Source organism: Falco rusticolus, chromosome 4 (assembly GCF_015220075.1).
Source record: "Falco rusticolus isolate bFalRus1 chromosome 4, bFalRus1.pri, whole genome shotgun sequence".
Lineage (NCBI taxonomy): Eukaryota > Metazoa > Chordata > Aves > Falconiformes > Falconidae > Falco > Falco rusticolus.
The window spans coordinates 84260373-84276121 of NC_051190.1; the positions used below are offsets into that span (position 1 = coordinate 84260373).

The 15749-nt window shown below is 40.2% G+C and overlaps 1 protein-coding gene and 1 long non-coding RNA gene across 4 annotated transcripts in view; one reads left to right on the top strand and one right to left on the bottom strand.

Annotated features, from left to right (window-relative positions):
* The window catches only part of ABCB5 (ATP binding cassette subfamily B member 5), a 68174-nt gene that overhangs the window by 21752 nt on the left and 30673 nt on the right, over positions 1 to 15749 (top strand). The window contains exons 2-12 of one of the 3 annotated variants that reach the window (XM_037382503.1): positions 2893 to 2960; positions 3993 to 4080; positions 4208 to 4256; positions 5286 to 5439; positions 5899 to 5965; positions 6195 to 6386; positions 7505 to 7676; positions 8714 to 8838; positions 11291 to 11465; positions 12425 to 12538; positions 13316 to 13426. In XM_037382503.1, coding sequence (XP_037238400.1) covers positions 2939 to 2960; positions 3993 to 4080; positions 4208 to 4256; positions 5286 to 5439; positions 5899 to 5965; positions 6195 to 6386; positions 7505 to 7676; positions 8714 to 8838; positions 11291 to 11465; positions 12425 to 12538; positions 13316 to 13426 — 1269 coding nt within the window. In that variant the 5' untranslated portion in view covers positions 2893 to 2938. Of the gene's footprint in view, positions 1 to 2892; positions 2961 to 3992; positions 4081 to 4207; positions 4257 to 5285; positions 5440 to 5898; positions 5966 to 6194; positions 6387 to 7504; positions 7677 to 8713; positions 8839 to 11290; positions 11466 to 12424; positions 12539 to 13315; positions 13427 to 15749 lie in introns of those variants that run through there. The other 2 variants (XM_037382504.1, XM_037382505.1) reach the window with 2 other exon arrangements.
* LOC119145819 lies at positions 8877 to 14860 on the bottom strand. Its single transcript, XR_005103541.1, has 3 exons — positions 14804 to 14860; positions 12018 to 12151; positions 8877 to 10332 (listed from the first exon to the last, which is right to left on the bottom strand). It is a non-coding gene; the product is annotated as an uncharacterized LOC119145819 (long non-coding RNA).

The following is a 15749-nucleotide window of genomic DNA, read 5'->3' on the forward strand; positions in this document are numbered from 1 at the left end:
TCTTATCTACTTGACACGTGGTTTAGTCCTGAACATTTGCTTCTGCAAAATGTTAGACTGTGCTAACTTATTTTTTATTGAAGTACAGAGTAGTTAACTGTAATTAGATTATGAGTTGATGTTTCTCAGTAAGTTAGATCAGGAATCTTTTTCCAGGAGATTTTTTTCTTGTTTTTTCTTGCTCCTTTTTTTGTTCATTTTCTTTTTTTTTTTTTTTTTTAATCTGCTTGTTCATGGTTTGGTTTGTTTATCATCCTCACTTTGGAGATGATCATTAACCTGCATAGAGTATAACATCACTCTCAAAGGAAGAAACGGTGGGAGGCGGGTGGGAGGAAGCTGCTTTCTTCTCAACACCCCATGCTTCTCTTTCTTGCACTATCAGTTGCTGGCACTGCTCATCTTGCATACCCTTTTTGGACTGACTTTTCTATGCAGGGGGATGCTGAGGCTTTCTCTTACCAGGCATGCATTGTGTAGGACAATGGATTTGGATTTTAATTGACACTTTATTGCTACTGTGTGTGAATAACTGATAATGAAGCTTTGAAAAGTGAAAGTGTGTGTGTGTGTTTCAGAGGTACCAAACACTCCCTAGCTGCCAGTGATCCCAAGTAAGGTGTGTGGGTGCTTAGCAGCCCTGAAAACTGGTCAGAGAGAGTTGTTTGGGTTCATAGTACCCCCATTCTTCTACTTAACTACTTATGTGCTCTGTCAGCTCCACACTAGCACCAAATCCAGTCATTTGCTTTCTAGGTGGGGTGCTCCTATGCTTAATAATTTAAGTGTGATTATAGTTTCTTCTGAAAATAAGTTAATCACCTGTTCTAACAAAAACTGAGGCACGGTGAGGAGTTGGTCTCACTCCCATTGAGATGAATAAGAAAAAACCTGTTGCCTTTGGTGAAGAAAATACTGTGCACAGCTGTGAACCTTTGGGCTGGGACAGCAAAGTACTTCAGCTTACTGTTTTCTCTCCTGAAAATCTGTAAACTCAGATTTTTTCATAGCAGCAGAAGCCAAAGCTTTTGATAATTCTCTGGAACATAGCACAGCTGTAGATGTATGTTATGCAGGCTTAATGTTGAGTTGGTAATATAAACTCTAGGTAGTGCTTATGAGATAAAGTAATAATAGCTCTAACATGTAGGAGTTTGAATCTAACTGAATGTATAGGGTCCCAATGTGCAGGAGGTGATGATGCCTAATAATGCCTTTTATGCTGACCAACATGTAAAATGTAACCCAAATCCCATGGGGAATGCAGAAGAGGGAAGCCTGAATTAGGCAGAGTTACTTGTTACTTGAGAATAACTTCAGCTAGTAACTAGTTTAATTATCTGGGGCTTGGCTTTAGGATAATGGCATTTGAGTGGCTGGGAAAATAACGTTAGTTTCCATAAACACTAAAGGCGTTAGTGGAAGCAGGCAGTACAGATTCCAGCCTGTGAGGGTGGGACTGGGGAAGGGTTCCTGCTGGGCTGTGAGGTAAATCTGTTTACCTGATTTCTTCCCGGGGGGCCAGGGAAAAAAAAAACAAACCCAACACTCCTGAGCTAATCTGAAACAAGAAAGAGCCTTACTTGTGCCAAAACAAAGCCCCACACAAATTGCTGGGAAAAGATGGGGACTAAATAAGCAAAATGCAATGCTTTGCTTCTCTTAAAAACAGTGCGTTCAGCTAGTTTTGTTCTTCATGTCATTTGGGAGTGGGAAATGAAAACACTTATTTTTAATAACAATTCTTAGTTCAAATTCATCAGTATATCTTTGCTCTTAGCTAGAACTTGCTGAATGCACTCAAGCCATGCCCAGGTTCGGTACGGCCTTGCAGACAGCTTTCACAGGCCTGACTGTGACAAGTGGCTCTTCTCCAGCTGCCCGCTCACCGCGGCTTGGCGGCGGTGTGCCAGACTAAATCCCCCCTGCTCCAGCCAGGGCGAGACCCGGCCTGGAAAGCGCTCCCTGATCTCTGGGCGGCTGGCGGGGCCGGCGGCCTGCGGGCCCTCTCGCCGGGGGGGCTGCCGAGGGCAGGCGCCCGCCATACCGGGGGAGCCTCTCGGGGGGCCCCGCTGCCCCGGCCCCGGCCCGCACCTGAAACCCGAGCCGAGGGCGGGCGGGCGGGCGGCGCCCAACGCTATAAAGGCGCGGCCGGGCGGAGGGCGGGGGCGTGGGCGCTGCGCCCCGCCGGGGCGGCGTGAGGGGCGCGGGCACCGAGCGGGCTGTGCGGGTAAGCCGAGATAACGTGGGGGGAAACACCGCCGGGAATCTGCCAAAAAGGATGTTTAAAGAAACTTTTTTTTTTAAAATGTCAGTTTGATTATTCATTTTGTTATTGATATTATTTTAGCCTTCATCAAATTAATGTGTGTGGGGTTTGCCTTTTTTTTTTTCTTTTTTTTTTCTTTTAATCTATATATGTGATACATCAAGAAAAGCCCAGGGAAACTTGGAGCATCAGCCATTTACCGCCTCTAAATCTTGCTCTGCTGGTGTATGGTGTAACATATGGCATGTGTCTGTAGTCTTTATGGCTACAATCACGCTCATGTTATGACTGCTCGACAAGTTTTAATCAACCATAAGATAATGAGGGAAATCCTCTGTTCTGTAATAGATCCTCCACAATAATTTCTGTATAAATGATCTAGGGATTTAGCATAGAAGACTACTAAAACTGGCTCCTGACCTAGGTTCCATTGGAATAGTCTGCACTGTTCTTAATAAAGTAGTTACTTATCGCACTGTTACATACATTTCTTTAGTCATTATATTTAAGTAAGACAATGCTGAGAGCAAAATGTAATGCGTTATGGAAAAACCCACAAATATTTTAATGCAAACTCTTTACATATCTACTAGTTCTAAACATCTATTGCTCTTTTAATGCAGGTTTTGATTAATGTGACTTTATCTCATAAGCATACGACAAAGAACAATGGCGGATATCCTTGACACTGGTAAGCCACAGGTCTGAAAGCTGTGTGTGTTTGAGGGATATATTCCAAGGCTCCAAATCTAAAGGTACATTTTAAGTCTTTACTGATTGCCATATGGTTTTACTGAAGACAATACATTTCTAGTGAAATAAAGCCACCACCTAGAAAATGTTTATGCATGAATCATTCCACCAAGTTCAATAAAATTCATTTACATGGGTAAAACTATTTAGGTGAGTCCTAGCCTAGGCATGGAAATGCTCCTAAGATCAGCTCAGTAAGGTGGAAGCACATCATTGCCTTCAAATGGTTGTCTGAACCACTGTTTATAGACTGATGTTAAAAACAGTATGTGGAAAATTCTACTTGTAGCAAGTCAGCAGTTAAAAGTAAAGGTAAACTGGGGGTGGCTGGTGTGTGGAGCCTCTGTTCTCCCCGTGCAATTCACAGCAGGCTCCCTACTGTGGTTGCTCCTCAGTTTCTTTACCCGTGTATTACATCTCATTTTCTGCATTTAGAATCATAAGCTTTCTGGAGTAGGATTCTTCTTTTGTGTAGCTTTCTAAAGCCTCTTGCACAAAGGAAGTGGGACATGTGGCAACTGCAATACGAAGAAATAATTAAGATGGTTATTACAGGCAAAGGCATGATTCTTCCCTTAACTCACATCTATTCCATGTTACCTAGAGCAATTATAACCTTCACTATAAGCAATTCTGCTTGTTTCGGTTTCCTCTTATTTGCATTAAGTTGTGTAGGTTTTTGCAGTTAATTCTTGCTTTTAGCCTTTGATAGCCTTTCTGTATAAATATATTTTAATTGTAAAAAATGAAGCTTGTTTCCATCTGAGAAATGGAGCTGGAAGCTTTTTTCTGGAGTAAGGGAGATAAACTGAAAAGAAAGGAAGTCTCAAGAAAGATTCACTAAGAACATGAGGGAAAACTGTTCATTAGGATTTAAATGCTAAAGAATCAGCAGGAATAGTTGCAAGAAACTGGTTCAAAAGATGAGTTATTACGTTAAAAAGAAAAAAGTCTGCTTTTTATTTCACAGAATCTGCAAGCAGGGGATATGACAACCCTTCTTTCCAACATGATGAAAATCTTGAACAAAGTGACCAGTTAAAGCCCAAAAGAAGAAAGTAGGTATTCTCTTCTTTGAACTTAACACATTGCCCGCTCATGTCCTGAGTGTATGGAAGGGGGGGAGTTTACCATGGCTTTGCTAGAAAAAAATCATTTTAACTAGTCTTGTGTATTTTCCCCTAGGAAAGAAAATGAGAAGACAGAGAAACGTGTGGTTGGCATTTGTGAGCTGGTTAGTGTCCAGTTTGATGATCTGCGTTGTATTTTCTTTATTTGCCATTGTGAGTTGTTTATGAATTATAATTAATAGGCAATTAAAAACTAGAGAAGAAGCCTGAGGCCTATTGATGCTAGACCTCTTTAGAATCGGTTAGGTCAGATTCTTCCCTTGGTGTATTGGTAGCACTGATAGCAGTTTACCTTAGCGCTGTTGGAGGATGAAGCTCACCCCTGCTAAGGCTGATCTAGCACATATATGCTGCATAGTCCCTTGCCTTGTCTCTATTTATAAAGGATTTTTTCCTGTGTTTGACATCTGAGGGATCTAGTCTTTGAGAGAACCAGTGATATGGTTTTGTGTCAGTTTTCCGCACAACAGCTATTTCCAAATAACTTACACGTGGACTTGTTTATTCTGGAACAAGATAAGTTTTGTTCTTTGGTTTATTCCATGTCCATTTACACTTTGGAAGAGGGTTAGGACAGTGAGGAATAAAATGTTCTGATTTCAGATTAACCACATCCAGGAATAGCTAAGGCAGTTTAAATTCACATCCTTCTTTAAACCAAACAAATGTTCAAGGGTAGACAAGCCTTAAGATACAATCTCTGCTGCAAACATTTTTCTGCTAGCAGATATAACCCAGGTGCTGGTCAATAACTCATTCTTGTTTACATTTCAAAGGCATTATCTTAGTAAATATGTAACTTTACTGGAACACAAAATGCAATATATTATACAGAGAAGATCATCACTTAGACACATGTAGGTCATATGCTTTGGGGTTTACTTTCCTGCTGAGTTGGGGAAAAACCGTGTGTCCTGCCAATATTCAATTAGCAGCCTTACTAAGTACTGATTTAAAGATGTAAGGGGACGAACTACAAAATTCTGATGTTCTGAATTTACCTTCAGTTGGTGTGTTGTTGCTACTTAGATTATATAGGCAGAAACAAAGCATGTTCTGTAAGTCTTCTGTACTGTAACAAATACACACACTCTCAGGCATAACTTCACTCTCTGTTTTTAATGCTTATGTAGTTTTGCTATGCTGACTGGGTGGATGTCCTTCTGATGGTAGTTGGTTTGATCGCAGCTGCTGCAAATGGTACTGGATTGCCGCTTATGATCATTGTCTTTGGAGAGATGACAAACAGCTTTGTGCTGAGTGGTGTGAAATCAAATATGTCAGAAGGTAAAAAGTTAAAACTAGACTTCTGTATTTACCAGTTATGTTTTGCTACAGGGGCTAAGATTTTTTCCCTCCCCAGACTATGCACTGGTGCACATCTAAACAAGCATGTAATGAGCAAAATTCATCCTGCTGCAAATGACCCAGTCATTTTAATCCATCTCTAATGGCTAGGCCAGGAAAAAAAATTGCATTGGATGTGCTCTTTATGAATGAACTTCAACATCGGTAAGATAGTAAGGAGCATGACTGCCTTCTGTATTGTCAGTTATCAGGCACTAATTACTGGAAGCCCCTTAAAAATAAATGTGTGTTTTCCAAATGATTTTTTTGTTTTGCAAAACTCTACTTGCAAAATAATAATAAAAAAAAGATTCCCAAACTGATGACCCTAGATTGCCAGGAGTTATTTTCTACATGTAATGCATTGACAAACATTACTATTTTTTTCCCCCTACACAGATACTTCAGTAAATAGTTCCAGCTGTTCATTGATTCCAGGCATAGATATAGAAGGTGAAGTGACAAAGTAAGAGTCTTTGTAGTTATTCTGTCAAAGGAGTATTGGGGGATTGTCTTTTACTGTGTTATCCCTTTGAGCAGATGCCAAATGTTTGATTTCTCAAAAAGGGTTCCCAATAATGTATCAGAAGCTTCAGTATTTACTTTGGTGGGGTAAATGAAGACTAATTGTTGCTTTGTGTGCCTAACTCATAAGATACAGTGGAGTCATATGGCCTTTTGTTACCTTATCACAGGTTTGCTTACTACTATGTGGGAATTGGCTGTGCTGTGTTGATACTGAGCACCATCCAAGTATGGACATTTTTGATTGCTGCTACAAGACAGACAGCAAGGATCCGGAAGAAGTTCTTTTTTGCAGTGCTCCATCAGGAGATGGCTTGGTTTGATACTATCCAGATAGGAACTTTGAACACCAGACTGACAGAGTGAGGGCTCTGTTCTTTTTTTTTTGCCCATTTAAAAGAAAATTGCCATTTATCTTCTATGGAAAAAGAATAAATTAAAAAACCACACACAGCCAAAAGAAAAACCAAGCAAACACAAACATAGTGTGAAATATGACAACTCTGAGGAAGAAATTCATTATTTTCAGCTTCATTTATGTAGTTTCTGTGATATATGCATTGGAACGTTTTTTTGTGTGAGATGTCTGATGTTGGCTTTCTAACGTGCATGAAGTATGTGGCAGACAGTACTAGATAAAAAGCTCTGCTGTCTCCAGCTAGTTTACAAATACTGAAAGCTCTGACACTTAATATTGAGTGGAAATGAGCTTGCATTTACATCCAGCCAGATCTTGGGCTAGACTCCATCCAGTCAAAGTCTTTGGAGCTTTTCCACAGATTTAAATAGACTTAGGGATGAGGACTGTATGCCCCAGGATGTGATGGGACTATATGCATATGGGAATATATGCAGATTTATATATTTTTTTCTGGTTTTTAAGGTAGCTTTGGATAGAGCTGTGTCCTGAAAGGTGTAAGAGAAGCTTGAATGAAATCACTCTCAGCTCTGTTATCTATGTGTTCTGGGAAGAGAAAATGGGGAAGGAAATGTGTATGAAAAGCAGGTTCTTCCAAATAACAGTTGTTCTGATTGAATGGAGATAACCCTTGATCTGAGTCTGTAGCCAGAACTAACATAAAATACAGCAGGGTGCTGAGTGGGAGGAATCATTTGGAGATGGTCATGGGAGGTGAGGAGGCTGTTTGGCTGTTTACTTGTATTGCTCGATTTGGAAGCTGGATAAGGAAACCAGGTCATTTGTGACCCAGTGTCAGGGCACAGAAACAGCTGAGAATGCTGGAAAATAAAGAAAATGAGCCCTGAAAAATAGGAGGTTTCTGCTGTGTTTTGGCCACACAAGAGGCTAATGGTACTGTTCAGTAGCTGTGGTTAGAAATTTCACTGTGCCAGTTAGGAAATGGCAAAGCTTCTGACATTAGGCCACACAGTGTGAAACGGAGCTGGGGGGAAGTTAGAATAAAGGGCATTCAAAGCTAACAAATCTTTTTTTTATTATTATTATTATCATTGTTTAAAGTGACATCAACACCATCCACGAAGGCATCGGAGACAAGATCTGTATATTTGTACAGTTCTTTGCCACGTTTCTGGCAGGGATTATTATAGGATTCGTCCACGGGTGGAAGCTGACACTGGTGATTTTGTCAGTCAGCCCTCTGCTTGCTGCATCAGCAGCAGTTTGGTCAATCGTAAGTGTGGGGGGATTGATAAACAAACCAAACCAGAAAAACATTACAACCCTTATGCACAGGAAAGGGGGAGGAATGGGAGAAACCTAGTGTGGTTTCTAAGTTGGGAAGTTGGCCCCGTGCTTACTTTATGACTTCTCCTCCTTCTGTAGCTTTTCTCTTGAGTTCCCAAGCATGTGCTTGTAAGTTATATTCCTTGTGTCCACATGCTCTGTCCTTGTGCCATGTGGTAGGAGGGTTATCTGCATCAGCACATCTTCCTTGTGCAGCAATTTCTTCATGCAGAGCACTGGGGAAGCTCAGGCATGCTCTTGTGAGCCTCTCTTTTAACACAAATGCTTTCAAGCTCTTTCCATCTGCACATATACAATACAATATCTTGCAAATAATTTACCAAATTTGATGTGGTGTACAGCATAGACCCCAGGACGCATATACAGCTGCTGCAGACTGGAATGATATAAATTAGTGTAATATCTGGAGAGGTTTCACTTTCAGATAAGAAAACATTTTCCCTTTGTGATCTGTTGTAGCCACCCACATTAATGGGTACAACTTGTATTCCTGAGTGGTTACTTTTTTATAGTACTATGGGGTTTTCCTACTTGAAGCACTTCAAATAAGCTAGGAAGAACATTAGAAGTTGTAATGTGACTACCCCGCTTACTTTGATGTCCACTGGTGTTCTAGCTTCTGAACACCTCAGATACCCTCCCAGAGCAGCTATGGAACACCTCCCTGACCCAACACATGTTGTAATATAGCTTATAGGCTGTACTCCACTTGGGAGGAAAGTGGATCAGTGATGAAGCTCCTCCGAAGCTCATCTGATGCTCATGAGGTCTTTCACTGTAATGAGGACATAATGAAAGAATAAGCTGGGTTTTGGGGAAATTCAGGTCATGGAGAGGAGCTGACCCCCTCTTTCCTAAAACCTCATCTTGTGCCTTGATCGCTGATCATTCTTACTTACCAATACAGTGCGCATACCCTTTCAGTAGGCTGCAATAAATAACATCTGGTTTTCAACTTTCCAGCTCCTGGCATCCCTTACTGCTAAAGAGCTGACTGCTTATGCTAAAGCAGGAGCTGTGGCAGAAGAAATTTTGACAGCAATCAGGACTGTTATGGCTTTCAATGGACAGGAGAAGGCATTAGCAAAGTAAGTTTTTGAAATAATAATTATATTTAAAATATGGAAAAGGAGTTTGGCTGTGAGTTGGTTTTGTGGTTTATGGGGTTTGGGATTTTTTTGGAGGGGCAGGGAAAGAAAGAGATTCTTCGTGGTGTCGTTTTATCCTTCTGTAAGTGGACAGCTTGCCTGAAAATAAATATGTGTAAATAGACCTAGTCAGAGAATGCAGGCTACTTTGTGTTAATGCTGCAGCATAGACTCAAATTTATTCTCTGATTGAGAGCTGGAACTGAATTTGAAGTGAAAGTGGTGGGAAGGTTATCTTTACCTATTAGTCAAATGCAGCAAAGAATGTGATTAATTGCTTAACTTCTAGAACATGTGCCCTGCTGTTCTGATCCTTGATTAATGAGTTTATGTTTAAGCCTCACTGAGTAACAGTCTCAAGTAAAATCACGTTACTGGCTTTTATTACTTTAGTGATTTGAAACTAATACTTGTAGTTAACCTAATCCAGTGTTGGCCCTAGTCCCATGTAAAAGGTTAGGTGGATATGGCTGACCACAAATTTATTCACATGTGTCAGATAACAAGCATAAACAATAACATTCAGTATAGAAATACAGGGCATCACCAATACTATGCAGTTGGGAAAGACAAACCAGAAGACCTGATCCATACAATCCATGAACCTCTTTTATCTCTTTGAACGGTCATGTTTGCCCTGGTCTTGTGCAAAATTTCTAAGGTGATGTTAACACTAACTCAGGGTCCTATAGCCTGCTCCTGCATTGTCTGCTTCCAGGGGCTGAGCTCTGACTATCTTACGGCACTGTATTCTGCTTACTGGGACTTGTGCTTAAGTTGCAATAATATTAAGACCCTTTCTGCTTACACAATACAGACAAAAAAGCCCTAAGATGGCCTAGATCAGTTGTCGCCTTCCTCCCCATCTTCTTCTTGGTCCCTGCAAACATCAGTGTCTGAAAATCCAATGATAGGAGCTATTTCAAACTATTGGGTTTTTTTGAGGTCTAGAGACAAAAATAACTGATACCCATGTAACTCCATGCTGGTAAGGCCTTTCCTTTCCTCCATGGTTGAGCAATCAGCCTCTTCCACAGCTCCACCTCCATTTAATGTAAAACAAAAAAACAAAAAAACAAACAAACCAAAAAAAACCCAAAAAAAACCAAAACCTAACCATGGAATTGGTGGCTTTCCTAGGAACATTTTCTATTTTCTACTAGGGACAGGCAAACTTCTACCAGGGACAAACTAGGGCATTTTGCAAATTCTGTACTGTGGCTCCTGCACAGCTCTTGAACAATGGCCTCAGAGTTAGGAAAAGAAACCTTTCACTGCCCAGTGCTTCCACTGATTACAAATGGTTATGCTTGCAAGGGACCTTCAGTCATCTGTTTCTGGCAGTGGCTTGGCTCTTCCTCTGTAGCTGAATGATCACGCGTACTTGTTAAATTGCTGAAATCCAGTTCTCACTTCCCTGGAAGACCTATGATGCTGCTGAGTTGAAGGTAGGGTTAGTTTTAAGAGCACAGCCAAGCTAAAACATTTAAATATATTTGAGTAACAAATATAGTGGTTTTAGCATGTAAGCAATTTACATGAACAAAATTAATGCATATTGGTTTAAGATTCCTGCCTGGCTGACTGAATTTCATGCCTTCTTACTGTGGGGAATGTTTTGTATAGAAAACTTGTATTAGGAAAAAAGTGTAAGCTGTTGAGCATGTTGCTGACAAGTAAAAAGATGCACTATTTCTAGACTGTGCTTTCTATAATGAGCTTGTGTAAGTGAAAGCTATTAGCTGGAAGCTGGAGGTGAATGAATATGAGCTATCCTTGGAAGAAATAATTCTCACATTGAACTTGTCAGTCTTTATACTGGTGTTCCATGTCCACTTGTTTGCTATATTGCCATATTAATCAGTAAACTAACCTAAGAGAAAGATTCCTGACTTGTCAAAATGACCAGTAAGAAAAACTCTGGCCTTAGAGGGAACTCTGGGTTCTATTTGTTTACCTGCCTTCATCCATACTGCCCGAGTTGGGTTTTTTCTTGTTTTGCCTTTTTTTAAATGTGGAAGACTAAACCTTACCTTCAATAGGTAATGTTGATAAAACTTTCTAAAGGTTTTCTTTCAGGACTAATGCAAACAAATGGCTCAAGATTGGTATCGTGTCTTCTGTCATGATGATGAAGGCATGCTACTCAATTGTTTTCTAAACTTCCATAGAAGTATAACAATGTCGTCAGCATGTCAGAGGAGAATTATTCAAAGGAATTATACCCCTACTAGTTCTCTTTCAAAAAAAATTAAAAATATCTGTATTCTCTTTGAGACTTCAATTGCTTTTATGGTAGAACTAGCTTTAATTAAGTAAAGGGCACTGGGAAATACCAATCAGAATGGTATGTGGTACCTGTCAAGCTGATGGTTTTCTTATTCACTTTTAGATATGATGCTAACTTAGAGATGGCTAGAAGTGTTGGAGTGAAAAAATCCATTACCACCAATACATCTCTAGGTGTTTCACAATTTCTTACCTTTGGATCCTATGCGCTTGCATTTTGGTATGGAACCAAACTCACTGCTGAGGAAGAAAATTATGACATTGGTCGTGTGTTAATTGTAAGTATAGCAATGCAGCTTTGAAAAATGCTCTGCCACTTCAAGAAAAGAACTATGCGAGTAGTGTATATAATTATTTCTATTTTCTGCCAACTGCTTGCTAATTGGTTGCTAGAGACTTGCTTGTTATAAAAGAACTGAAAGGAAGGCATTCATCTTACCTAGCTTTTGATATAACAACTTTGAAGAGGGCACATTGAATTCCCACTCTAATCAGTGTAGAGGCAAAAGTATCTGCACTTCTCACTTGTCCTGGACCCTATTGTAAGGCAGGATGAACAACCTAGAACCAGTGGTTTAGACAGCAAAGATAAGTAAAGTGGACTGCCAACAAAATTCTAGCTAGACACTAGGATAAAATTAATCCCACTGGTGTGCTGAATGCGTACTGGGAAGTCTTCACCATCTCTTTTAGCCACAATGTTTTCTGCGTATTTTGTTGTTTACCTGCAAGTGTTTACCATACACTAACAGTGCTTCTAATTTAGTAATGGTTTGCAGGTAGTTAGCTATCTTCTTGCTGTCAAAAGTTTGGCTACATGCTTAACTTACACAGTCCAGTGACTTCTGTTGTGTTCTCCTCAGTATGGTTCCTCACAGCATGTAAAGTTTATTGTGTGTTGGTCCCACAGGTGGGATTTCAGTTAAAATCTGGACTAAATTTTGCAAGCCAATTTTAGCAGCATCTGGAAAGCAATGGAGAAATTTTGTTCTATTTATACATGATAAATAGTGCAAGAACATTGAACATTCATGCCACAAAAGCATGTGTCAGTAGTTACCATTCACCCCAGGAAAATGAGGAGTGGACAGGAGCAACTGTGAAATGCACCTTTCTTTCACTTTTATATTTAATTTTCCTGGAAAGGGTGCACTAGAAAGTTGTGGGCATTTAACAGCTAGGTGCTGGTGGCTCTGTAATCACAGTTAACTCTCATAATGCCCTCCATCTCCCACAGGTGTTCTTCTCTGTGCTCATTGGAGCCTTCTCCCTGGGCCAGGCAGCTCCTAACCTGGAAAGTGTAGCTAATGCGCGTGGAGCTGCCTATGAAGTATATCAGATTATCAATAAGGTAAGCACAAAAGAAACCTTTCAACCACACTTTTTTTCCCTTTTTTTTTCCCCGCCTTGTAACAAAAACACTCAAAAGCCCCTAACCATAAACCCTATAGATGCCTAACACTGAAACCCATAATCTCTCCATTCATATCAAGAAAACCGCCTCTTTACTTCTTACAATGAATGCTGGGAAACCCGTCATGTGTATCTGAGATTTGTGGAGGACGTCTTTCTTTAATATTAGACTTGCAACTCCAAAGGAAAAGTAGTAAGGCACTATACTATTTTTTAAAAGTGCATTTACACACAATTTCAGCTGACCTGGGATTTTTTTTGTGGGGGAGTTGGTGAGGAGGGAATTAATAGTGTTATTGAAAGTTATAACATTATAAAGCTGCAATGCTGGTGTTGCTGTGAAGGGTTTCCATATTGTTATCTTGATCTTGCTGTGTTATGCAGCAAATGGATATCTGTGTACATAAAACACTTCAAACAAGTAGGACTAGAAAGTTCATGGAGAAACAGCTGCATCATTCTTCCTGATGTGAATACTGAGGGCCATGTTTAGGCTGAAGGACAGTAAAGTTCTGCAATTACAGATTTTCTGCTGTGGTTTTTGTTGTGTTTGAAAATGTACTCTATTTGTCCAAGTAGCATTCACAGTTAGATGCTCCTCTGCATTCAGCATCCTGTGGGTAAAATGCAGCATCTTTGCTATGATATACCGCAGTGTAAACTAGCAGTTCCAAAAGTGTGATAACCAGCAATATATTTAAAAACCTCTTTCCAGAAACGGCTCATAGATAGCAGTTCTAAGGAAGGCTACAAACCAGACAAACTCATAGGAGAAATTGAATTCAGAAACATCCATTTCAGTTACCCATCCAGACCTGATGTTAAAGTAAGTGTTCATTTTGGATTAATCTGTTGTACTGTAATTCTGCAGCCTATGTATGCATTGTTTGTCTAATCTTGTTGTTCTTGAACACAATATGCATTCTTGTCTTGGGAGGTGGGACATTATTTTTTCGCCCCAATAGTCCACAAAGACAAAGCTCTAGATCTATTGCCACTAGCTACCTGCTCACCATTCTCTTCTACTGCACAAAGCTAAGAAGAATGTGTTGCTCCTAGTCAGAATTTCTGTGAGCAAGAGTCTGATAAACCAAATAAGACTTTTAAGATCTGTCATTAGAACTTCCAGACTTTAAAGTCAAACCAGGAAGCTGCTCTTTTTCCATTCCCTTGGCTGTTCTGAGTTGCTGTGATGTCCCATGTGAAAAATGACATGTGAGATAGGTTTTACAACAATATGCCATCAAATGGATGGAAGCATTAATCCTAAATATACATTTGTAAGTCAAATGTTATTTTGGGAAGATGTTAAAATTGCTGTTCAATCAACTGATGTCCCATTCTTTGCCAGCTGAATTTCCCTTAATGCCATTATTGTGCAGTGCTATGTACATCATGTCATGGCAGTTACTTTTGTGGTGATACAGTTGGTTTGACTTCCCTACCGTATTCAACAGTTTACAATCTTTCAAGAATCCTGATAAAGGTGATAGGAAAAGGAATTTGCTGCTGCTGTTACTTGATGAAGAGAAAGGTAGAAATAGAGATTTTTAAACGTCAACAATTAAAAGCCAAACATGCCAATTCAGTGGTGAGAATGGGAAAATTCATATTACTGTGGCTATTTCTTCAGATGGCTCTTCCCACCTCAGTCATCTGAGATCTGTCCCATTGCGCATCAAATCCTGTTCCCAGGACACTGGGGCTGCTGAAGGGCAGACCCCAGAGCTAGGCTTTCTGCCTAACTGAAGTCAGTGCAATGCATCATCTTTCACTCTTGGCTCAGAAATCAGAAGTGACAGAAGCAGACTCTTCATTCTTCTTCCTAAAAGTGCTATTCAGGCTGATGAGATGTGTTGAGTCTGCATGCCAAATGGGAGGGGAAATAAGAAATACTCTGTCATCCTTCCCAAATCTACTGATTCAGCAGCTCTCCCTGCTAAGAGCATCAATGTTATCTAATACAGCCAGAAGGAATCAGCAAAGATATGTAGGAGTTATCCACAATCTCAAACAATAAATGCAACACGGTGTAATCTCCCCTGTCCAGGCTAAACCAAATCAAAGAGATCTAAGGAGTCTAGTTATTGTTAGTTTTAATCTTGACAACACCTTGCCTGATAAAAGAGTTAGAAACAGTCTATTAGACGGTTGTGACTATTTGCATCTGGAGAAATTATGGTTTCCAGAATATAGTTCTTACCTGATAATGCAGGCACCAGGATATCAGCTTCTTGGAGACACAAACCCTGCTAGATGTAAAACAAGTAGAGGAGAGCAATATTGCAACAATTTTAATCTCTCAGTAGGCAAAATTATAAAACACCCTGGTATAAACAAGAAGAGTTCCCATAGCAGCCAGATATTTTGGCAACTACACAGCATTGCTGGTATATGACATGGACATCTTTTGACGTAAAAAGTTCCTAAATGTGAAGATGGCAACAAAGGTGTCATTAATCTGTAACTACTCCCTGGGTTGCTGAGGCAGTTAACAATGAGGGCTGGGATTTCGTAACAGCTTTCTAGCAGTTACCTTGTCAAAACAGCCATTCATATTCTGAAAACAGAAGAGAGGAGGCTTGCTTCTCAGCAATACTGCTTAGCACCTTAGAAATATTTTCCTGTGAGATTCATAAGTGTTATGCCATTGCCTACACATTGGAAAATGGAGGACAGCAGGAGAAAGTAAGACCCCGAGCCTGCTACCAGATCACACAAACTAGAGAAAACGAGCTATCAAGTTTAGAGTACTCTGGCTATGTCTATATTAGTTGATGTAAGTGTGCTGAGGAATTTTCCCAGGCACTGGAATGCAATGGTCTATGCAAGGGAACTCTTAAAATGTTTCTTGGCATGAACTTGGCTTGTTCCAGCTATCAATCTTCACAAATAATTCCCAGGCTTGGTTTGGTAGCCAGAGGATCAAGGGGCCATTCCCAAAAGGCAGGTTGCATGTAGCCATCCTGTTTCGAAGACTAACACATTTCACAAGCACAAATGCAGGCTCTTTCATATCAGTGCTCCAGAATATTCTCAGGTACGATTAACTTACTAGTATTGGCGTACCTTCAGACTGTGCCCCTTACTACTGCTCTGATTATTGCTGCAGTTACCTTGACAGACCATTCTCTAATCAAGCGTGTCAA